The sequence below is a fragment of the Eurosta solidaginis genome, chromosome X, assembly GCF_040869045.1.
Source record: "Eurosta solidaginis isolate ZX-2024a chromosome X, ASM4086904v1, whole genome shotgun sequence".
NCBI lineage: Eukaryota > Metazoa > Arthropoda > Insecta > Diptera > Tephritidae > Eurosta > Eurosta solidaginis.
The window spans coordinates 98,233,600-98,259,441 of NC_090324.1; the positions used below are offsets into that span (position 1 = coordinate 98,233,600).

The following is a 25,842-nucleotide window of genomic DNA, read 5'->3' on the forward strand; positions in this document are numbered from 1 at the left end:
CGACAGCGGCTATCAATGCTTCATAACTGTTCCGTTCGCTCTCTGGAACAGTCTGTAAGATTTCTGCAGCTGGTCCCTTCAATGCTACGAAAAGTGCAGCAACTTTATCTTCCGCATTCCAATTGTTCACTGCTGACGTCTTCTCAAATAGAAGCTTAAAGACCTGGAAAGGAACAGAACCGTCAAAGGCTGGCGTTTCTACCTATGGATTAATCGCCGAAACAGCTGGGTGATTTAGTTGCAACTGCTCCATACAAACTTTTAAATCGCCGACTTCTGCCTGAAATTGAGCGATTTTTGCATCCTGCGCTTCCAGTTTCGATGACACCATTGCTTCCTGTACTGACAGCTGCGAAGATATGCTAGCCTCTTGTGCTTTCAACTGCTCGGCCATATATGTCTTCTGTTCTTCTAGCTATGTTTCCATCTCGGATGTAATCTGTGTCGACATTTCTGAAATACGCATTTCTTGTAATTCCATCTTGGATGTTATGCGTGTCTCTTGCGATTCCAGTTGGGATACCATATATGTTTTCTGTTCTTCCAGTTGAGATGACATATATGTCTTCTTTTCTTTCAGTTGAGTTTCCATCTTGGATGTTACTGTCGACGTTTGTGCAGATATTGCAGCCAATATCATGTTCAAGTTTGTGCTCGTAACTGTCTGCGATGTTTCATTTTTCTCTTCCATTTTTGTTGTTGTCTCTTCCCCATCAGGTTGAAAGACATACTCCTCCACATTGATGCCTTCCGACTCAATAAACTGTCGTAGCCGTGCTTGAAGTTCGATCTTATTGCCGATTGTATTCAATTCATGGTTCTCCAACTCTTTTTTCAGTTGCTGGATCATTAATTCACTGAACTTCTCCATGTCCTTGTTGTGCTCTGCAACTCTGGAATTTATTCAACAATTCCCCCTTCTGACACCAATTGTAACAAATTTAGGAAAACTCCGCTTATTTTACACCTTCTTCTAACGTTCTTATCGCTAAACTGTTGAACAAATAACTCTAATATTCAATAATGCAAAATGACCTTTATTAAAGTACTTCACAACCAACAGCTTGCTTAAATCAATCTGATTCTGCTTACTCAGCTTTTGCTCCTTTTATACTCTCTGCTGTGTCGTTCGCATACTTCTAGGCGTTTGTTCTTCTAGAATTTACTACTTGTTTACCAGCTATAAACTCACCAGCTATGAACTACAGATGCACGATTATAGCTTCTCGCATAGCCATATGCGCGTGTATATGTGAGTGATACTTCCACCGATGATTGCATACTTTTATGAGTATCTCAGATATATGCATATGTTTCTGCATATCTCTCCGCTTCTTGTATTTACATATGTGTAGGCATAATGATTGATTTGTTTATGTAGATACAAGTGACTGTTTAGTATCGGCTTAGAAATGATAGTATGCCTTAGTGTTCGTCACAATATATAAGAAATGGAATACTAATTGAAATTGTAATCAATTTACAATTTTGAGTCAGTTCAGGGTCTTGCTATAAATTAGTCAATACAGATAGCACCAAACTTGACAAAACTAAAAAAGTGAAAAATTTGTTCATTGCAAAAATTTTCGGCGCTGTGTTATGTCTTCCTAGTTGATATGTATATCGTTATAGAGGTCTAAATTTCACTTTATATAATCCTGAAAGAAACTGTAAACCAGTTTATAGCAAACAAAGTTATAGGCTCGCAAGAGATCAAAGGACGAAAAGCCGTTTCTTTGCCCGTAACCCCCAATTTTGGGGGTGTCCAGGGAAAATCTTGTATGCAGTCATTCTTATATCTTCAAATCTGCTAGAAAAATAGTAGCACTTTTGGTATCATACAGTCCAAATATTCTATTTTTAATTTTCTTACAATTGAAATTTTTTTTGAATTTGTAAAATAAGAAAGAAATACTTGCTATAGGTGCACAGATAAATATTGTTACGAATATTAGCAACACTAAGGGGTATTACCATCTCTAAGCCGATGCTAAACAGTGATTTGTATGCACATCAATAATTCAATCATTATGTCTACACAAATGTCCTTACGAGCAGCGGAGGAGCAACACACAAACAGATGCGTATATCTTATCTAAGGTGCTCACAAGAGAGGGCAATAATTTGTGCAAGTATTATGAGAAGCAATAAACATAATTGTGGCTTGTGATTTTGTAGCTGATAACTAACTAGTAAGTTCTGGAATGGAAAAGCTTAGAAGTATGCAACGAGGAAATCAGACAGTATAAAAAGGCGACAGTAGCGGCGCGAGAGTTTAGTTTCATTTGAGCTATCAAGCAGGTTTGATTAAAACGCTTTCTGGCGGGCAATAGCAGTTTTATTTATTGTGAAGTACTTTAATAAAGGCCATTTTTCCATTATTCAATATTGGAGTTATTTATTCAACAGTTTAGTGATTCGAACTTAGCAGAAGATTACAAATAAGAGGATTTGCAAGTAAATTCGTCACAATACATTTCGAATATTGTGGTTTGTTCGTTTGATACATTTTCTATTCCGATTTACCAACTATATTTTCAACAGTGTTGAGCCATCGGTGCCTTTTTAAATTCTTTCACAAAAGATGTACGCTATTTAGCAGCGGTTTATTGGAAGTTTATTAGTACAAAAATCAAAACTAATTTTTTTTAATAATTTGGGAAACATTTAAACAACGTGACATCAGGACGGATAAGGCGACAGCTGTTTCGATTATATTTTGTAAATCTCTTCAGAGCCTTTTCTCCCGGGAGTGGGAGTCGAAACCGCACTCCTACGATAGTTGAAATGGTTACAAACGCATTCAGCTACGTCATGCCTTAGTTGTTGTAAAGTTTTTCCCAATTACCTTCTTTTGCATATTTTAATCTTTTACACATTGCATAACTTCGTATGCAATTATGTGTTAAAGCTATGCTTGTTGGTACGGCGGTTTTCAAAGAAACTTTGGTATTGTTGCTGTTTTTGTTCTATTTATAGAACTACAACGAATTAACCAATTTTGTCTGTTTGTATGATTTAAAGGGGGATTGCCCGTATTGCTTTATTAAATAAATAAATTATAAAATTAAAAAATTGCTTCAAATAAAAGTTTTCACACATTTAAAAAAAAAAGCAATACGGGCAATCCCCTGGCGGCCATCGTGGTGTGATGGTAGCGTGCTCCGCCTACCACACCGTATGCCCTAAGTTCACACCCTGGGCAAAGCAACATCAAAATTTTAGAAAGAAGGTTTTTCAATTAGAAGAAAATTTTTCTAAGCGGGGTCGCCCCTCGGCAATGTTTGGCAAGCGCTCCGAGTGTATTTCTGCCATGAAAAGCTCTCAGTGAAAACTCATCTGCCTTGCATAAAATATGTAGGTCACGTCCGGGCAATTTGTAGGGAAAATCAAGAGGAGCACAACGCAAATTGGAAGAGAAGCTCGGCCTTAGATCTCTTCGGAGGTTATCGTGCCTTACATTTATTTTTTTATTTTATAAAATTAAAAATTTCTTCAAATAAATGTGTTCACACATTAAAAAAAAAAAAAAAGCAATACGGGCAATCCCCGATTAAATCATACAAACAGATAAAATTGGTTAATTCGTTATAGTTCTATAAATAGAACAAAAACAGCAACAATACCAAAGTTTCTTTGAAAACCGCCGTACCAACAAGCATAGCTTTAACACATAATTGCATACGAAGTTATGCAATGTGTAAAAGATTAAAATATGCAAAAGAAGGCAATTGGAAAAAACTTTACAACAACTAAGGCATGGCGTAGCTGAATGAGTTTGTAACCATTTCAACTATCGTAGGAGTGCGGGTTCGACTCCCACTCCCGGGAGAAAAGGCTTTGAAGAGATTTACAAGGTATAATCGAAACAGCTGTCGCCTTGTCCGTCCTGATGTCACGTTGTTTAAATTTTTCCCAAATTATTGAATAAATTATAAAATTTAAAATTGCAATACGGGCAATCCCCGATTAAATCATACAAAACTCATTTCTTTACAAAACGCAATAGAGTAAGACATCTTGGAAAAAGAAAAGTAACGCCAGTACTTTGAAATCGCATTTTTGTATAATTTTACCAGAACCAGGATTGCATCAGCTTGAAACGCATCTCTCATCCAGATGTAAGAAACGTCTATGAAATTTTTAAAGGATGAAGAAAGTTAGGGATTTATACAATACCTTAATAAATAAAAAATAATAATAAAAAAAAAAACTTAAATAAACTTTTGGCTCTGAAATTCGAAGAAATATGAAAAGGACATGACTTCGTATTGACATTTGGCTTGTTTTTGTTCTCTGAAATCAGTAAGTTCTTCATTACATAAAGTTTGCGTACGGAATAAATAAGAGACCACTTTCTGTACAAATGCTGTGATTAACACTACCAGCATTGAGCGATGAAAAATTGGAAAGCCTTGAATATTGACCCTTGGAAGACTATCAGCCATTTATAGATAAACACGATGGTAGTCCAATTTAAACTTTTTTAATGTTTTCCTCACCGGCCTGATAAGATTTGAAATTTTTTAAACATTAGTCAGGATTCTGTTTTTAACTTAAATTCACTACCTCCATGATGTTGTTCAATAAATTTAGCTAGCTTTTCATGAGGAGTTAAACTAATACAATTTGGACAAATTTTAAAATTAATTCGGAGTTAAAAAGTTCTGCGGTAACCCTTAGTGGGTGGATTTGTTAAGTACATAATACGTAATACTAAATAAGCCTATGTACTGTTAGATATGCGTAGAGAAATGTATAATTTTGCAATAATATAAGAAAGCATCCGCAATGGCAAATTCTTACTTGTTTATATATATATTTAAAGCGCGTTTTTAATGTTGTTATCTTTGATGTTAAATTATTTTCGTACCACTTATGCATTCTTGAAAAAGGTTTCATGGACAAGAAGAGCTCAAAGAAGGCGGAAGATATACTATGACCTCAACTTTGGATCAAAAACTATATCACCTGGCGCGATTGGAAATCAGCAGAGTTATGTCCAGTGACCAAGGAGAGTATCGTGTACTTGCAAGAAATCAGCATGGCGAAGGAGTGGCTACCATTAATCTCAATTTTGAAAGCGGTTCAAAAAAGTAAGACACCACTTTTATGATAATTTCCAAACACAAATAAATAATCAAGTTGTAATCTTATTTTAATAGAATGAAAAATGGCATCACTTTTTACATACATCTTTACATATGAACAAACATGTACATATGTATGTACGTTTAAACTATTGGGACAAATTTGAAGTCCCAATATAAGTTTCTCTGAGGTTGAACAGCCACAAGAAGCGTTTAAAAAATATAACTACCGGCTTATAACGAATGTGTGTATCTGCATTTTTTCAAAATTATTTATTTACATAGGCTAGGTTGTTTGGAATTGCAGACTTTTCAAAAATAGGCTAATGAAAAATGTAAGTACCTACTTTGGTGCTCGCAGCTTAATGACAATCGAAAATTTGTCAAATGTACCGCTTTGAATAGAAAGTTCGCTTCACAATCGGTGGGTGATCTTCCTTGGTCTCGTATAACTTAAGCTCGCTTCACTTTTTCAGCCGTAACTTCACCTGGCCTTATATGTTCAAAACTACGCATGGACGGGGAGCCAAATCCGTAAAAGACTATATTTCTTTACTTATCTGCACGTGCACAGGCGCAATGCATCTTGAATTCGTTAGAGATCATTCAAGTTCCTAATTTCTGAATGCCTTTAAATGATATATCAACCAAAGAGGCATTTTCTGAACCCTCTCAAGCTTATTAGGAAGCGCAATCTTAGAGTACCTCCATTTAACTGCCGCATACTCCAGCCGCGACCTGAATAAACACGTTATGGTGACACTGAAGTGTATGCGTTAGTGAATGCAGAACAATTCCGACGTGAGAGCGCGAGCATTGTGTAAGACTTAGTTTGCATGCGTAGTGAAATTAATTTCGAATCAAAAAATAGCTCTTAATTTCATCGACGGACTGCAAGGTATAGCTGGCAATACTATTGGAAGTACGGAGGATGTTTACTGATTTTGAATAAGCTACAGAAAAATTGCTTAATTTTTGAAGAGAGACAATTTAAAAGCACCAGTTTTTAACATTGTGGAGGTCAGATTGCAGCCGTTCCGAGTAATCGGCTCTATTGATAATGTAGAATTGTAGTTTTTAGCGGGGGTGTCCTTATTGCTTAATCTATGAAAACGTGTTTATTAAAATTTTAATTTTTTTATATCTTTAATATACGGGAAAAATTAACGTTGCGTGTTTAATAATTTCTCAAAACCTATAGGTAGGATAGATAGGTAGAAATAAATGCCATTTTGATGTGTTAATATCGTTTGAACCTTCTGAGTGATACACTAGATATGTACTTGAACCAGCCCGAGTTGTTTACAAAATCAAGACTTTTTGGAACCCCTAACCGAAAATGCTCAACAGTCTCTTTTGCAGTTACGTCTTTACAACTTCTGCAGTGGTTACTTTGCAAAATATTCATCTTTTCAGTCCGCATTCCTAAATCCGCTTGACCGGTGCAGCCCACCATAAATTTATGGTTGTCGGCCCTAGATCCTTTCATTGTAGTCTGGCCATGTAGTTGAAATCGCACACCCCGTGATACTCTTCTCTGGCAATGCCCTACCTTAAAATTAGAATGCCCTACCTTAAAAAGGCCAACAAGTGAAATGAATTATTATAATTAATATTTTTGTCATAGTTTAAGATAAAAAATTATTGCGGTTGCAATGTATGGTATGGAGAATCCACCCTGCATCACAGATATAATTAAATCAGATTATCGATTTTTTTTAGTTTGGTTAAAGGCACTTTTCTGACAAAAACGAATCTCATTGTGAGCGAACAACACCAAAAGCGCTGAATTGATTTCTAAGGGTGTGTGCTAATCTTAAACATTTTACTCGATGGGGAATTTAGAAATTTTCTATGGTTATCGTTTAATCGTTTTCGAAAGTTTTTTTTTCTCACCTTGACATGCGTGCATACCTACAGGCGACCCACATACCAAATTTAAAGATCATAGCTCTCTTAGGTATTGAATAATCGAAGGAGACATTTTGTATGATATGTTTTTTATATGAAAGGAGGCGTGTTTAAATACCGATTACGCCCACTTTCAAAAATTTTAGAGTTTTATCCTTTTTGCTTTTCATATAAAAGTAGGCCTGGTTATCATCCCATCTTGCCAACATACCCGACATACTCTCATCGAAATATCTTCAACCATTGTCGAGATATCGCTATGAAAAGATCATGAGAAGCCAAAAAATGGGCCCCTTAAGTATATTTTTTCCCAAATTAACTTTTCTGTTACATTTAATTTTTTCCTAATATTTTCAGCTTTAATTTTCTCTCTCACTTATTTACATATGGCGTTTTGTCGCATATCTTCCATTAATTATATTTCTATTCACATGTATATCAATTGCCAAAACTGACCTAGCGTTCGCATTCACCACGATAAATGTTTTTCAACTGATTGGCACAGCGCTTAACAAAAAATGTAATATTCGTCGATTCCCACGCACGAGTGATCGAACAGTTCAAAAGTGTCAACAGGTGTACAAGTGTACGGTAAAGTTTTTTTTCAGACAAAAATCGATACAATTGTCATACACTGATTTTGATTTTGCGATGGATATACGGACATTCTTTGGAAAAAAACGAAGAGTTGAAGACAAAAATGACTACGAAGTACCTCAGTGTTCAAAATAGGTGGAAGCACAAAATGCAACCGCTACTTCTTCTTCCATGAAAACAGGTTTGTCAACACATGTTGGTAATGTTAGCATGGATATTCCCTCAGCTATAGCACAAATCGGAGGACCAATAAAACAAGTTATTTTAGACACATATCCGAAACAACATAAGAGAGCCTTTGTTTCCGATTGGTTCAAGCGCTATACATGGTTGCAGTATTCTGTCGAACAAACAAACGTCGTACACTTCCACAGGAGTTATAACTTGGAAAAATGCCACAGATTCTAAAACTGGTTTTCCAGAACATGAAAAATCAAATCCGCATATTCAGGCGATGTCGATGTGGTACGATAAACTACAAAGAATATCTACATGTAACAGTATTAGAAAAATATAGGTATTACGTGAAGTATATCATTGAAGTAATCCAATTTCTAGTTATCAAGTAACTAGCTTTGCGTGGATATTATATTTTAGAGGAAGAAAAAGAGCGAGGATTGTTTCAGAATTTATTTGAATATACATATATGAAAGATCCAAATTTCAACGAAATTCTCACTTGCATACCACTAAACGCAACATGTCGTTCACCTGAAATTCAAAATCAAATAATTCAAGCAATGGTTCAAGCAGTACGAAGTTCGGTTGTCAACGATATTAATGAATCAGATGTGGAATGGTTTACTCTAATGGAAGATGGGACCAGAGATAAAAATAATCGCGAAAATATTGCATTAGCAATTCCTTACGTCATGCGTGGTGTCGTGAATGAGTCGTTGCTGATGGTTGGGATGACTGAAAAGCTTGATGTAGCCACTTTCGCGGAATTAACATTAAATACTGATGGCCCGAAGGTTTAACGTGGCCATTTAAATCTTTCCCGAGATGGTCGGGCTAGCACCTTAATAGTGCTGTGTTACCGGAGCATACCGGATCTGTATCCGGCAAAGCACCATCACATCGATAACACTCCGCAAAGCCTTCGGGGAGCAACCTTATCGCTACAACGACAACAATCAGAAATTAGGGCACAGAGGCATTTAAGAAAACTGAATCAGATGGATGACTATTTCATGTATGGCCCCTCCTCTTTCACCACCAGAGAAAATATAAAAGAAAACGACGAGCCATTTAAGTCTGAGTATTTCGAAACTTTGGACATACTAATTTCCGAATTACAAAGAAGGTTTTCGGACAATGATGATCTAATCAATTCGATTGCAAGTCCCGATGAGTTGGATATAGGTAAAATGGAGCCACTGAAAAATTTGGGTAAGTTTCAAAATATTTCATTATCAAGATAATTCGTCTTTTTTCAATTTTCAATTTTGAATAATTTTTCAGGTCTAAAAATTCCATCAAGAGAAGAGCTAGTGTGGTTAAGGCTTACTTGAGTCGTAACGAAGTTATAATGGAAGATACACTGCAAGTTTTGTACAAGCAACGATAGGCCTTTAAAGACACACATGAACTTTTTGCATCTGTAGCGACTATAGGATGTAGTACTGCAGTATGCCAATCAACCTTTTCAACACTAACTGCAAGCAATAGGCCTCAAATGCTGTCAATGGGTCACGAGAGAATGGTTGGTATGTTATTTATCGCCTCTCTCGAAAAAGAGAACAAAATCGGTTGATCTGAACGAAGTTCTTCGCATTTTTAATAACATGGCGAACCGCAGAATTCAGCTGTTTTGAATGCTTTTACTATGTTTATTATATAAATTCGTATCGCCCACCCAGCACTCACTCGAACTTAGACGTGGATCTCCACATCTAAATCTGGAAGCTCAACCATCTTGTTGGCTTATTTTCAAGGTGTATTGCTTATGTACTGTCACAATAATTATGTGTCAACAAATATGTATTAAATGTACGTCACTGACCTAGAGATAAGTGACATACATACTGATTTATTTTGGAAGCCATGCCTCGATGTCATTTATGTGTTTAACATTGAAGAGGACAGTACAGGATGTGATGGAATGAATCTCTCTAGATTATATAGTTTACACCCAGATGTTGTGCGTTGTCAATATCATTTTCATACTGATTGTAATGTGAAAATCAACCAACGACAAATTCGTTGTGCTTTAAAAACAGCATATATTTTGTTCAAATACATATCGGGTAGTAATTTTAATTTATAATGAAATAAAATAGAATTAGAAATTTTAACTTTAGTGTTTTTATTTTAAAAGGGTGAGCATTAGAAGAAAAAGAAGAAGAAGAAAAGTAAGTATATAAATATATTAAGGGGCGACAAAAAAGTGTATGGATAGCAGAGTTCCTCCAAAAGCCGGTGTTTAACATTGAAGAGGAGAGTACAGGATTTGATGGAATGAATCTCTCTAGATTATATAGTTTACACCCAGATGTTGTGCGTTGTCAATATAATTTTCATACTGAATGTAATGTGAAAATCAACCAACGACAAATTCGTTGTGCTTTAAAATCAGCATATATTTTGTTCAAATACATATCGGGTAGTAATTTAAATTTATAATGAAATAAAATAGAATTAGAAATCTTAACTTTAGTGTTTTTATTTTAAACGGGTGAGAATTAGAAGAAGAAGAATATATATATAATAAATTAATTTGACAACAAGCACGGAAGAAAGAATCCGTTTGAAAAATTAAATACGAAAGTTAAAGGGCATATAAAAAAAGTATAAATATTAGAGTGCTAAAAATTTGTAAATTTTTTTTAACATGGAGAGAGGTAGAAAGGTTAGGACTTATGCAAAAGGTCCACTTGAGGACCTTAAAAATGAAATAGAAATCGGAGATGGTGAAAGAACATTAATATGGCTGAACAAAAGGAAACAAAAAGGAACCCAATAGCAACAACAGCTGAGGAAATATATAGGTTCCAGGTCAAATATTTAGGACAAACTGAATAATGTAATAAAAACAAATGAATAAGTAAAAAAAAAAGACAAAAAAAAGGGAAACCCATTTTTTTGCATTCATTTTTTTTACGATGGGAGGCCAAGAATCAAAATTAGAAGAGCATAATGCCAATGTAATCAATTCCATTCAAGTAGTTGACCATAGCGAGACACTAGACATTATCAAAATCTTGTTGATAATTTTGACAATCTGCACTTGCCTCAACTTATTCCTAAAATTATACTCAGCTTATAATAAGTTTTTAAAGAAAGAAGCAAGGAAGGCTAAGTTCGGGTGTAACCGAACATTACATACTCAGTTGAAAGCTTTGGAGACAAAATAAGGGAAAATCACCATGTAGGAAAACGAACCTAGGGTAACCCTGGAATGTATTTGTATGACATGGAAATCAAATGGAAGGTATTAAAGAGTATTTTAAGAGGGAGTGGGCCATAGTTCTATAGATGGACGCCATTTAGGGATATCGCCATAAAGGTGAACCAGAGCTGACTCTAGAATGTGTTTGTACGATACGGGTATCAAACGAAAGGTGTTAATGAGTATTTTAAAAGGGAGTGGGCCTTAATTCTATAGGTGGACGCCTTTTCGAGATATCGCCATAAAGGTAAACCAGGGGTGACTCTAGAATGTTTTTGTACCATATGGGTATCAAATTAAAGGAATTAATGAGGGTTTTAAAAGGGAGTGGCCCTTACTTGTATATGTGAAGGCGTTTTCGAGATATCGACCAAAATGTGGACCAGAGTGACCCAGAACATCATCTGTCGGGCACCGCTAATTTATTTATGTATATATTTAATACAACGAGCAGTATACTTGCCAAGATTGTAAGGGCTTCTGATTTCGCCCCGCAGAACTTTTTCATTTTATTCTACTTAATATGGAAGGTGTCACACCCATTATACAAAGTTTTTTCTAAAGTTATATTTTGCGTCAATAAACCAATCGAATTACAAAGTTTCATCTCTTTTTTCATTTTTCGTATAGAATTATGGCATTTTTTTTTTATTTTTCGTAATTTTCGATATCGGATATCGATTTCGATAGTCGGATTTCGGCCATTTTTTATACCAAGATAAAGTGAGTTCAGGTAAGTACGCGAACTAAGTTTAGTAAAGATATGTCAATTTTTGCTCAAGTTATCGTGTTAACGGCCGAGCGGAAGGACAGAAGATCGACTGTGTATAAAAACTGGGCGTTGCTTCAACCGATTTCGACCATTTTTACAGAAAACAGTTATCGTCATAGAATCTATGCCCCTAACAGATTTCACAAGGATTGGTTAATTTTTGTTCTACTTATGGCATTAAAAGTGTTCTAGACAAATTAAATGAAAAAGGGCGGAGCCACGCCCATTTTGAAACTTTCTTTTATTTTTGTATTTTGTTGCACCATATCATTACTGGGAGTTGAATTTTGACATAATTTACTTATCTGATATATAAAATTCTTCTGTCACGGTTTTAGAGGCTTAACTCCTCCGAAACGGCTGAACCGATTCTCATGAAATTTTGTGAGCATATTGGGCAGGTCTGAGAATCGGCCGACGTATACTTTTTTTCGCTACTTGCCTAGGGTCTTGAGATCATGAAGTGGACCCGGGTACACCTAGAATGTGTTTATACAGTAAGGATATCAAATGAAAGCAGTTGATGAGTGTTATAGTACAGGATAATTTTCATACAACTGGGAGGCTAGGGTCTCGAGATATAGCCCAAAACGTGGACCCGGGTACCCCTAGAATGTGTTTATACAATATGGATATCAAATGAAAGCTGTTGATGAGTGATATAGTACAGGATAATTTTCTAGAACTGGGAGGCTAGGGTCTCGAGATATAGCCCAAAATGTGGACCCGGGTACCCCTAGAATGTGTTTATACAATATGGATATCAAATGAAAGCTGTTGATGAGTGATATAGTACAGGATAATTTTCATAGAACTGGGAGGATAGGGTCTCGAGATATAGCCCAAAATGTGGACCCGGGTACCCCTAGAATGTGTTTATACAGTAAGGATATCAAATGAAAGCAGTTGATGAGTGTTATAGTACAGGATAATTTTCATACAACTGGGAGGCTAGGGTCTCGAGATATAGCCCAAAACGTGGACCCGGGTACCCCTAGAATGTGTTTATACAATATGGATATCAAATGAAAGCTGTTGATGAGTGATATAGTACAGGATAATTTTCATAGAACTGGGAGGCTAGGGTCTCGAGATATAGCCCAAAATGTGGACCCGGGTACCCCTAGAATGTGTTTATACAATATGGATATCAAATGAAAGCTGTTGATAAGTGCTATAGTACAGGATAATTTTCATACAACTGGGTGACTAGGGTCTCGAGATATAGGCCAAAATGTGGACCCGGGTACCCCTAGAATGTGTTTATACAATATGGATATGAAATGAAAGCTGTTGAAGAGTGCTATAGTACAGGATCATTTTCATAGAACGGGGAGGCTAGGGTCTCGAGATATAGCCCAAAATGTGGACCCGGGTACCCCTAGAATGTGTTTATACAATAAAGATATCAAATTAAAGCTGTTGATGAGTGCTATAGTACAGGATAATTTTCATAGAACTGGGAGGCTAGGGTCTCGAGATATAGCCCAAAATGTGGACCCGGTTACCCCTAGAATGTGTTTATACAATAAGGATATCAAATGAAAGCTGTTGATGAGCGCTATAGTACAGCATAATTGTTATAGAACTGGGAGGCTAGGGTCTGGAGATATAGCCCAAAATGTGGACCCGGGTACCCCTAGAATGTGTTTATGCAATAAGGATATCAAATGAAAGCTGTTGATGAGTGCTATAATACAGGGTATTTTCCATACCCCTGGGTGACTAGGGTCTCGAGATATAGGCCAAAACGTGGACCCGGGTACCCGTAGAATGTGTTTATACAATATGGATATCAAATAAAAGCTGTTGATGAGTGCTATAGTAGAGGATAATTTTCATATAACTGGGAGGCTAGGGTCTCGAGATATAGCCCAAAACGGGGACCCGGCTACACCTAGAATGTGTTTATACAATATGGATATCAAATGAAAGCTGTTGATGAGTGCTATAGTACAGGATAATTTTCATAGAACTGGGAAGCTAGGGTCTCGAGATATAGCCCAAAATGTGGACCCGGGTACCCCTAGAATGTGTTTATACAGTAAGGATATCAAATGAAAGCTGTTGATGAGTGCTATAGTACAGGATAATTTTCATATAACTGGGAGGCTAGGGTCTCGAGATATAGCCCAAAACGGGGACCCGGCTACACCTAAAATGTGTTTATACAATATGGATATCAAATGAAAGCTGTTGAAGAGTGCTATAGTACAGGATAATTTTCATAGGACCGGGAGGCTAGGGTCTCGAGATATAGCCCAAAATGTGGACCCGGGTACCCCTAGATTATGTTTATAGAATATGGATGTCAAATGAAAGCTGTTGATAAGTGCTTTAGTAGAGGGTAATTTTCATACCCTTGGGTGACTAGGGTCTCGAGATGTAGGCCAAAACGTGGAACCGGCTACCCCTGGAATGTTTTTATAGAATATGGATAACAAATGAAAGTTGTTGATGAGTGCTTTAGTAGAGGGTAATTTTCATACCCCTAGGTGACTAGGGTCTCGAGATATAGGCCAAAACGTGGACTCGGGTACCCCTAGAATGTGTTTATAGGATATGGATATCAAATGAAAGCTGTTGCTAAGTGCTTTAGTAGAGAGTAATTCTCATACCCCTGGCTGACTAGGGTCTCGAGATATAGGCCAAAACGTGGGCCCGTATACACCTAGAATGTGTTTTTACATTATGAGTATCAAATTGAAGCTGTTGGTGTATGCTTTAGTACAGAGTAAGTTTTACACCGTTGGGTGACTAGGGTCTCGAGATATAGGCCAAAACATGGACCCGGATACACCTAGAATGTGTTTTTACATTATGGGTATCAAATTGAAGCTGTTGATGTGTGCTTTAGAACAGAGTAAGTTTTACACCGCTGGGTGACGAGGGTCTCGAGACATAGATCAAAACGTGGACCCGTATACACCTAGAATGTGTTTTTACATTATGAGTATCAAATTGAAGCTGTTGGTGTATGCTTTAGTACAGAGTAAGTTTTACACCGTTGGGTGACCAAGGTCTCGAGATATAGGCCAAAACATGGACCCGGATACCCCTAGAATGTGTGTGCATTATGGATATCAAATGAAAGCTGTTGCTGAGAGTTGTAAGTTAATTTTCATTGTGATATTCGATTTAGCCGCATCAACCTGGCAAAACTGACAAATGCATGCGAAGCCGAAATAAAAACATGAATAAATAATATCCACATACCTATTTAAATACGTCCTATTCGATTTGCCTGAAATTTGGTATATATATTTGCCTATATTAGTATTTAAGATGCTTTTTTCCGGGAAGTAGACCAGAGACGGACTGGGACTAGGATAAGGACTAGAACTGGGAGTGAGACTGACACTGAGACTCGAAATGGGACTGGAACAAAATACATACCACCTTCTGGGACTGGCAATAAGATATGAAGAAGAATGAGAAAAATTTCAGAGAAGAGGAAAGAGAGAAGGAGAAGGGGACTGAGAAAAAGATAGAATGAGACGAGAATGGAGATAGATGATGCGAAAAATACGGAATGAATACAAAGATTAAGAAAAAGTGTACAGTGGTGAGTTTGAGGAAGAGGGGGGGGGGGGGCAAGGGGCGATCCAGACTAGATTTTTTTTCCGAAATTTATTGGGAACAAAATTTGTTTCACGAAGTCCCAGAAACCCACTATTTATATGCAGTATTTGTAGAAGTATAATGATGGATATTTAATCGTTACTTTTCATAATGCAGTTTTTGTATGCAAGCTTTAATCGAGTATCAATTTTCAAATAATATTAGCGCTCAACAGTAAGAATGCTCATGCAAATCAGTCCAATGCTCAGAAATATTTGCGCTATTGATAACATATTGAATCAAACCTTACTTTATTGAATAAAGTTTATTCAGAATCTTCACTCTCCCTCTACACATTTTTCACTACTTTCTACTGGGCAATTGTCATCTCTGTAGAAACTGCAATGCACATATTCAATTACAGTAGAATCGTGAGAAAGTTAATCGCCAGTGGTCGGACCTCGCAAGCTCGAAAAAAGGTGGAAGTTTTTTATAGAAATTTTTTGAAGAAACCTTTGCTTTTCCACAATTTTTTGAGAAGAGAGACAATATTATTTGTAGAAGAATAGTTTTATAAAACTCAAAATAACACCTAGCGATGCTTTGATCACCATTGATTGAAAAGATAATAAGAAGCGATGACCTATCAAGAGCATCAAAGAATATTTTTGCAAGCTGCCTCAACTTCAAGAACAGGTCTGCGATGATACAAATATAGAAAACGCAAGTACTGTTCCACTCTTAACTCATACTGATCGCGACGCTAATGCATTGTTGGTTGATAATAATAATGAGAAAACGTTGCATTCAATATCTAAGAATACTGAATCGGGTTCGAATGTACCTATATCACTTTCACAAAATTCTATTGTTGAAAAATACGACATAGGTAATTTTGTTGGAAAAAACATTTATTAGATGATTATACGAAGTACAACTTATTAAAATATCCTTGGGTACCACCGAAGGACTATATCTTCCCTTTTTCGAGTCATAGTAAAAAAGGAAAAATAGAAAATCGATACCATAAACATCATTTTTTAACTGAATATGAGTGGCTTGTTTATTCTGAACAAAAAAGGATGTTTTTGTAAATATTGTTTCTTATTTGCAAGTGATACTGGTGTCTCGAAATCGAATGTTCCTCTCAATGCACTTGTCAAAGTTCCTGTGACATCGTTTGCAAAGTTGCCCGGTAAGGAAGCTATTAACAAATATCACTCTAAGTCAACCTTTTTAGTCAAGATTTCATAAATAATTATAAAAATTCAGGAAAGGAAATCACTAATTTGCTTTCTTCTCATCGCATGGAAAATGTTGAGAAAAATAGAAGATTGTTGGAGATTATTATAAAAACTGTTATTCTTTGTGGCCGACAGAAGTTAGCATTAAGAGGCCATAGAGATGACGGTAAACTAAACTTTTCTGAATCAGCAACAAACGAGGGCAATTTTAGGCCAATGTTGAATTTTTAGTCGTTGCAGGTCATAAAGAGCTTGATGAACTTTTAAATTCTACACATCCAAGAGCTACTTATATAAGCCACACGACTCAAAACGATCTTATTCAATGCTGCAAAGATGAAATTCAATCTATTTTGATAGAGAGGGTTAAAAAAGCTAGATTTTTTGCAATTATTTTCGATGAAACTACTGATTGTAGTCATACTGAGCAACTCAGCCTTTGTTTGCGGTATTTATATGATGGCAATATAAGAGAAGATTTTGTAACTTTCCTTGATGCGTACGATTAGATCCGAGAAGAAGATGTTATAAATGGAGAAACAAAATTTACAGGTGTAGCATTGGTACACATAGTGATCGATATTTTTAATAATTTAGGACTACCCTTCGAAGATTGCGTTGGAATTGGAATGGATGGATGTTCTGTAATGACATCAGAAGTTAAGGGAGCTGTGAAGGAACTTCTTAAAATATGTACCAATGCTAATCATTGTCCGTGTTTCAACCATTGTCTTAATAACTCGCTTGCGAAAACGTCGAAAGTTCTACAAACAAAGGATTGTATTGCGTTCATGAAAAAAATTATCAGTTTTCCAAATTAGTCTCCGAAACGTACCATAGTTTTCAAAAAACATCTGCGGGAATCATTAAGTGGACTATGTGAAACGCGCTGGTCAGAAAAACATTATGGTATAATGCAGTTTGAAGAAAACATCACAAAAATTGTTGCTTCGTTTCAGGAAATTTCTACTTGGCAAAATTCAACAACAAGTTCTGATGACCGTTCTATGTTGAAATCTATTTGCGAGATAGAGTTCGTGACTTCAATGAATTGTTTGAGCAATGTACTTTCTCTTACATGACCACTAAGCTTACTTTTGCAAACACTGTCAATAGATTTGAATCAAGCTTCTGAAGCATTGAGTAACACTTTGCGAACAACAAAAAACCATAGACTTGAAGCAGGAAGTTGTTTCTTGGGACTTTACAAAGAAATAGTCGCTTTAGCAGATGAGTTGAAGTTTGATATTGTCTTCGCTCGAATAGCTAAAAAGCAAATATATAGAGCGAATTACACTTCATCAGACGATGAAGAGTATTATCGAAAACAATTTATATACCTCTTCTTGATCATATTATTCTTGATTTACAAGGTAGATTACCTGAAGATACATTGCAAGTGTTTAATCTAAATTTGCTACTCCCATCGCGAATCATCAAAGATAATACACCACAAAAAAAGAATTTGTCTAAAGAGCTTTTCCAAGATCTTGGTAAACGATACGCATCTCTTATTGGAGGAAATAAAATTAATCTAGATGGAGAGTACGAAGTGTGGTCAGAACGCTGGTCTGATAAGCAACACAAAAAATCAATTCCACTATCAGCTGAAAAAGTTTTAAATAATTGCAGTGAATATGCGTTGCCATCAATAAATGCTCTTATCAAAATTCTGGCCACGCTTCCAGCTAGCAATTTGTGCTGAAAGGTGTTTTTCGACACTTCGCCGTTTGAAAACGTGGTTACGGTCCACAATGTCTCTTTTAAATACCCATTTCGATATTGAGATTGATCATATAATTGAAAGATATGTAAAAAAGGGAAGCATAGAATTAAATTTACTGTATGAATATGAACTATGCTGAAGACAAAAATGATGTCAAAAAATTGGATATACTATTGTTAATTTGAATAACTAAATAAATCCAATTATGTGTATGAAATTATTAAGCAATGTAAAAAAATACTAATAAATTTACCCCTAAAAAATAACGGTCTGCTATACGTTTCCCTTTTTGTTTTGTCTTGCTGTTTCACGTTTAAAGTATATTGATGTGAACTTTGTTCAAAGCACATCAGCTATTGGGAGAAATAATTACTGACTGATATCGCCCTCCCTCAAAAAGCAGCCAGGATCCGCGAGGAGCGAGGGCAGACTTAGACGGAAAAAGCTTATTAAAATGTATGCAGATAGACCATATTTGGGGCAGAACAACGTCTGCCGGGTCTGCTAGTATACTGTAAAAATATTAAATTTTTTGTTATAATTTTACTTAAAATTTTTTTTGTTAAGTGGGCGTGTTCGTCATCCGATTTTGGTAAGCATACATACAGGAATAGGAGGAACGCTCTTGCCAAATTTCATCATGAAATCTTCATCGACTGCCAAATTACGGCTTGCAAAACTTTCAAATTACCTTCTTTCAAAAGTGGGCGGTGCCACGCCCGTTGTCCAAAATTTTACTAATTTTCTATTCTACGTCATAAGGTCAACCCACCTACCAGGTGTCATCGCTTTATTCGTCTTTGGTAATGAATTATCGCACTTTTTGTGTTTTTTTTTAATTTTTGATATCGAAAAAGTGGGCGTGGTTATAGTCCGATTTCATTTTAAATAGCGATCTGAGATGAGTGCCCAGGAACCTACATACCAGATTTCATCAAGATACCTCAAAATTTACTCAAGTTATCGTGTTTACGGACGGAAGGGCGGACGGACGGACGGGCGGACATAGCTAAATAAATTTGTTTTTTCGCCCAAATCATTTTGATATATAGAAGTCTATATCAATCTCGATTAGTTTATGCCGTTACGGATTACCGTTATGCGAACAAAGTTTATATACTCCGTGAGCTCTGCTCAGCTGAGTATAAAAATACATGAACCGAGCAGATGGTCTAGCAAGGTCTGAACACAAGGGAAGAATATAGAAAAAACAATTTTTGTTTTCTCTTTACCTCAATGGGCAAATGGGAAACTATTCTCAACACACTTGTTGAAGAAAAGATTTTGGCAGAAAAATCTTATAAATGTATTAATAAAAATACAAACATACAAAGAGTAACTGTTTTAAAGCACCTCACGACAATATTACAGTCGTTGAGTAATATAGGCATGCCTATACAAGAGGTATATAGCTAATTGACTACCAGTCATCAACTAGAAGCACAACAAATTTTTTCCAGTGTTAGAGATAGATTGGTGTTCTCATTGGGTAGATATAACATTGAGTCGTTAGTCCCAACGTCATTTGAAGGGGAGGTAGAAACGGAAAACGACAAAATGCCACAAACAGTAGTCGAATTTTTAAAGACTGCGTCAGTTATGCCAAAATTTGATGGTAAAGCCGAGAACTTGAATAGCTTCTTGGATACTTTGGATATCCTAGAACAAATTAAGGATACCCATGACGCTGTAGCGGTTTCGATGATAAAAACCAAGCTGAAAGAAACAGCCAGAAACCTGTTAGGCACGCAAAGCTCAATTGAAGCGATAAAACAAAAATTAAAAACAGAAATCAAAGGTGAATCAGTCGAAGTTTTGATAGCAAAACTCCTGAATATCCAACAGCGCAGTAAAACTGCAAATCAGTATACTGCTGAAACAGAAAAACTCACGAAATCATTGGAAGGAGCATACATATCAGATGGACTAACACCAGAGTTTGCAACCAAGTATGCTACACAATCAGCTGTAAAAGCTATGTGCAAAAATTGCTCCAACGACAAAGTAAAAACTATAATGCAAGCTGGAACGTTCACCACAATAAACGAAGCTATATTAAAATACACTAACAGTTGCACAGAAGTAACTGGAAATCCAAATTCGCTTTTACATATTCCCCAAGAAAATCATTTCCGAGGTAACTTCCGCAGGAGTTATCAAAACAATAATTATAGGGGCAATCAGAGGCGCACTTTCAATAACTAAAACAATAATAATAACAACAGACCAAATAACCAAAGATCTGGTCGAAATTTCGCATCGCGAGGATCTAACCGCAATAATACCAGAAATGTCCGAAATGTTACACAACAGGAAAACCAACAAACTCCACCTCAATAAATAAAAAATTATATATTTTCAATTTACACCTTAATAGCTACATATCTTCCAGAACAACTCTGAATGATTCCATTTCAACCCTGCTAAACGATACAGGAGCGGATATTTCAATAATAGGGTCAAATTGACAGTAATGTGAACATAAATAATTCTCAAAAAACAGATGTAAGAGGAATTGGTCAGGGTATAACAAGCACTATTGACACGGTTAAACAGACTTAAGAGACGATTATCTATTAATTAGACACAAATTTCACATTTCCCAATCCCATGCGATGGAATATTAGGATTAGATTTCATTAAAAAATATAATTGCATTTTGGATTATCAAACAGAAGGAGACACTCTTATATTGAGACCATATAGCTACCCAGAAAACATAATAATCCAGATGACTAACAAACCAACAATCAATAGTATCTCAATTCCCGCACGATCAGAAGTACTTAGACAAATTCAAATGAAAGATAACAATTCAGATTTATTAATTCCACAACAAGAATTGTCTGAAGGTATTTTTTTTGCAAACACACTAGCAAATTCACAACAAACACTTGTTAGAATTATAAATACAAAAAATAAAAATGCAACACTTCAAGATTTTAATATACGTACAGAAAATTTGAATGACTATGCAATATTTAAAAATAATAAACTCGAAAATGAGGCCAACAATAAGGAAAAACTAGAAAGTTTAAATAAAAATTTTCCAAACTTTGCAAATAAATCACTTAATGCATTATGTGCAGAATTCATTGACATTTGTTCATTGGAAACAGAACCAATTACCACTAATAAATTTTACAAACAAAAACTTCATATGAAAGACAATAACCCAGTCTACCTAAAAATTATAGAATACCAGAAGCTCATAAGAGTGAAATTAATAAAGAAGTAAGTAAATTAATTAAGGATGACATAATAGAACCTTCAATCTCAGAATTTAATAGTCCAATTTTATTAGTACCGAAATATCACTACCGAATAACCAAGAAAAAAGATGGAGAATGGTTGCAGATTACAGACAGGTAAATAAAAAATTAACCGCAGATAAATTCCCCTTACCAAGAATTGATGACATACTAGATCAATTAGGAAGAGCTAAATATTTTTCATGCTTAGATTTAATGTCTGGATTTCACCAGATTGAACTCAGCGAGGAATCGAGAGGTATCACATCCTTTACAGCAGATAATGGTACTTATCGTTTTAAAAGATTACAGTACGGCACCGCACTCATTCCAGAGAATGATGACATTGGCATTTGCAGGCTTAAAACCTTCACAAGCATTCCTATAGATGGACGATTTAGTCGTATTAGGAAGCTCCGAAAATCATATGATTACAAATTTAGAGATATTTTCGCAACTTGTAGAAGATATAATTTAAAATTACATCCAGATAAATGTTTATTTTTCAACCAAGGAGTAACTTACCTTGGTCATAAATGCACAAGCAAAGGAATTTTGCCAGACCCCAGTAAATTTGAAATTGCTAAAAATTTCCCAACCCCTAAAAATGCGGATGAGGCGAAAAGATTCGTCGCATTTTGCAATTATTACAGAAGATTTATTCCAAATTTTGCAGAATATTCTAAAATAATAACAAGACTTTGCAAGAAAAATGTAGTTTTCGACTGGACAGGGGATTGCAAAAAATCCTTTGGCTTTTTGAAACCTGCGTTAATAAGCCCTAATATCCTACAATATCCCGATTTCAATAAACAGTTTTGTATAACAACTGACGCAAGTGGATATGCTTGCGGAGCAGTGTTAAGCCAAGAGTACGAAGGAAAACAATTGCCAATTGCCTATGCATCAAGATCATTTGGTAAAGGAGAAATTAATAAAGCAGCAATTAAGAAAGAATCAGCGGCCATTCATTGGGCCATAACATACTTTAGACCATACATTTACGGTGGAAAATGTTTGGCCAAAACAGACCACAGACCCTTAACATTCCTATTTTCGATGAAAAATCCGTCATCAAAGTTAACTTGAATCAGATTAGATCTGGAAGAATATGACTTCGAGGTGGAGTATATCGCAGGTAAAGAAAACTATGTAGCCGACGCATTATCACGCATAGATATTAAAGACCTAAAACAAATATCGTTAGAAGCGTGTAAAATATTAAAAGTAACGACTAGATTGGAAACTAACAAAAATTATAACAATAACCATTCCAGTATTAAAAATGAAGAAATAGAAAGTCACAAAGAGAACCCAACAATATTTGAAGCGCTAAATAAATATGAAGTAAGAAGACTAGTCCAGTTCGTTTTCGATCCCCCGAAATTATATTTCAAAAAAGGAAAGAAAATTTGTACCGAAATTAATATAAAAAACCTAATTGTTGAGGCGAAGATTGACTTAGGGCAATTCTTTACCAGGCTTATGGAAGAAGCCGGCAATTTAGGAATTGGAAAAATACAGTTGTATTCAGGAGACAAATTGTTTAAAAATAATTATACCCGGGTAGACACATTTAAAGAAATTGGTACCAATGTTCTCAAAAATTTAATTATAGCATTAACTCCAGAGGTTATGCATGTGACAAATAACGATAAAATTAAAGAAACTCTTCACAAATATCATAACGATCCTGTTTTTGGTGGCCACCCAGGAATAAATAGCATGACGAATAAAATAAGACAAAAATACTACTGGAAAGGAATGAAAAAGGATATCAGAAAATATATTAAAATATATATCAGGCCCCCACCGTGGTGTGATGGTAGCGTGCTCCGCCTATCACACCGTATGCCCTGGGTTCAAATCCCGGGCAAAGCAACATCAAAATTTTAGAAATAAGATTTTTCAATTAGAAGAAAATTTTTCTAAGCGGGGTCGCCCCTCGGCAGTGTCTGGCAAGCGCTCCGATTGTATTTCTGCCATGAAAAGCTCTCAGTGAAAACTCATCTGCCTTGCAGATGACGTTCGGAGTCGGCATAAAACATGTAGGTCCCGTCCGGCCAATTTGTAGGGAAAAATCAAGAGGAGCACGACGCAAATTGGAAGAGAAGCTCGGCTTTAGATCTCTTCGGAGGTTATCGCGCCTTACATTTATTTTTTTTTTTTATATTAAAAAACGCGTTCACTGTAATAAAAATAAAATTAATAAAAAGAAAAGAAAGAGCCTATGATTATAACCGACACGCCCACAAAATCGTTCGACATACAAATAGATACGATTGGACCTCTTCCCAGGTCGGAAAATGGAATATGCAGTCACTATAGTATGTGACCTGACTAAGTATTTGGTTGCAATACCAATACCCAGCAAACATGCAAAAACAATAGCCAAAGCGATATTTGAAAATTGTATCCCAGTTTATGGTTGCATTAAAACAATTATAACAGATATGGGAAGCGAATATAAAAATAGCTTATTTGAGGAATTATGCAAGATTCTAAAAATGCACCATAAAACTGCAACACTTTAGGCACAGTTGAACGTAGTCATCGAACATTCAATGAATATGTGCGTTCCTACATATCCATTGACAAAGACAATTGGGATGTATATCTTAAATATTTTTCGTATTGTTATAATACAACGCCATTTACAGTTCATGCTTATTGTCCATTCGCACTAGTTTTTGGTAAACAACCCCAGACTTACGAGTTTTTACAACAAAATACGGTAAGCCCATTATACAATTATTAGGCTTACGAAAAAGAAATTAAATATAGGTTACAAATAGCGCAAGATAGGAGGATATTATTATAATAAATTAAAAAAAGATTACGACGCGCAACATATTATTATAAATGAGGAGCAAACAACAATTTCTGAAACAAATAATAAGACTTCCGGAATAACCAGAACCAATAACGAACCTTCCACCAAGCGAGCAAAGCCTTCAGACCATAGTGATACTGATCAAACAAGCGAGCCTGATCCTACAGTTATTGAAAAGCCTAATTATCGTAATAATAATCCTGCTAATATGGATGTTGATATGCAAGAAAATATTAATTTCCAAAGTGGTTCAGGTCGTGGCCCGAATACGGGGCGCGATCGGGTGCAACGGGAAGTGGAGATTCCCCTTCTACGGGTATCACATGGATAAGACCAAGTCAACCATGTTCTAGCAATCATATGAATTTTTCTAAAACAAAAATCTTAATCAGTTATGGTTATAGTACTGAAAATATACAAACTTCTGCAAGTATTGATCCAATTACAACTTCAATTGCTCTAATTCCTGTATATTTTGTACCGTTCTATTTAAGCGAAGCTGAATATGATATGTTACCTTCTACAGCAGAAGTTACAAAAGCAAATGTAAATGGTGTAACCATTGGGAACTCGAACAGCATTTGATGTTGGAGCAACTATGTCTGGCACTGCAACTTCAGAATATGTTCCCATAGGTTTAGTTGCAGAAGGATTAAATAAAAAGAAATATATGAAAAATATTATAAACATGTTCCATCTAATGCTTTATGTGTACCGCAACCTATTGAACAATATTATATTCATAAATGGAATAGAGAGAAGAAACCAGATACAACCAAATTTCCAGATTATAGTATTCATAATAAAGGTTGTGTAAGAATGGATGAACAAATTGATCAATTTTTAATAAATCAAGCTATTGGGGTACCTATTGCTAATTATGAATATATACCAAAAAGCGGTTTTATTAAACGCGGAAAAGAACATTTTGATCCATATACTCGTCAAAAATATAAAGTACATTCTATTAAAAATAGACCTCATAGTCATGTTTTACAATTTTTTAAAACTGGTTCTACTTCTATACCTGGTGACATTGGTTTAAGTAAAGCAAGTACAACCCCAATTGTCATTAATAATATTAACGACATATATGCGAGACAATTGAATCCTATGGAACGTATGATCCTGTTAGAGGTGGTTTTGGATATGATACTCAACCTCAATTACATGTTGGTATAATTGCAACACCACAATTAAAACCTACAGATAGTTCATCAACATATTTAAATAGTGCTTGTTATTGGAAAGTTGAATGTTCAATTGATAATTAATGTAATATTTCATCAGCTTCCGGAAAAGGAACTAGTGTAAGTTGGCACTTGGAAACGAATTTTACTGCTAATTACGATCGTTCATACATTGATGGGCAAACTTTATTCGGAGTAACCGATGATGAAAATGGAAAAATTGTAATAAATAACGAAGAAGAAGAAGATAGTGAAAATTTTGAAGTCATAACAAAA

General features: G+C 35.6%; 1 protein-coding gene across 9 annotated transcripts in view; it reads left to right on the forward strand.

Moving 5' to 3' along the window:
* Window positions 1-25,842, forward strand: part of bt (projectin protein bent) — a 3,328,983-nt gene that overhangs the window by 583,852 nt on the left and 2,719,289 nt on the right. For 8 of the 9 annotated variants that reach the window (XM_067757812.1, XM_067757814.1, XM_067757820.1 and 5 more), the window contains exon 7: window positions 4,896-5,096. The exons of the other annotated variant lie outside the window; for it this stretch is intronic. In XM_067757812.1, the coding sequence (XP_067613913.1) occupies window positions 4,896-5,096 (201 nt within the window). The remainder of the gene's footprint in view (window positions 1-4,895; window positions 5,097-25,842) is intronic. 9 annotated transcript variants of the gene reach the window in all.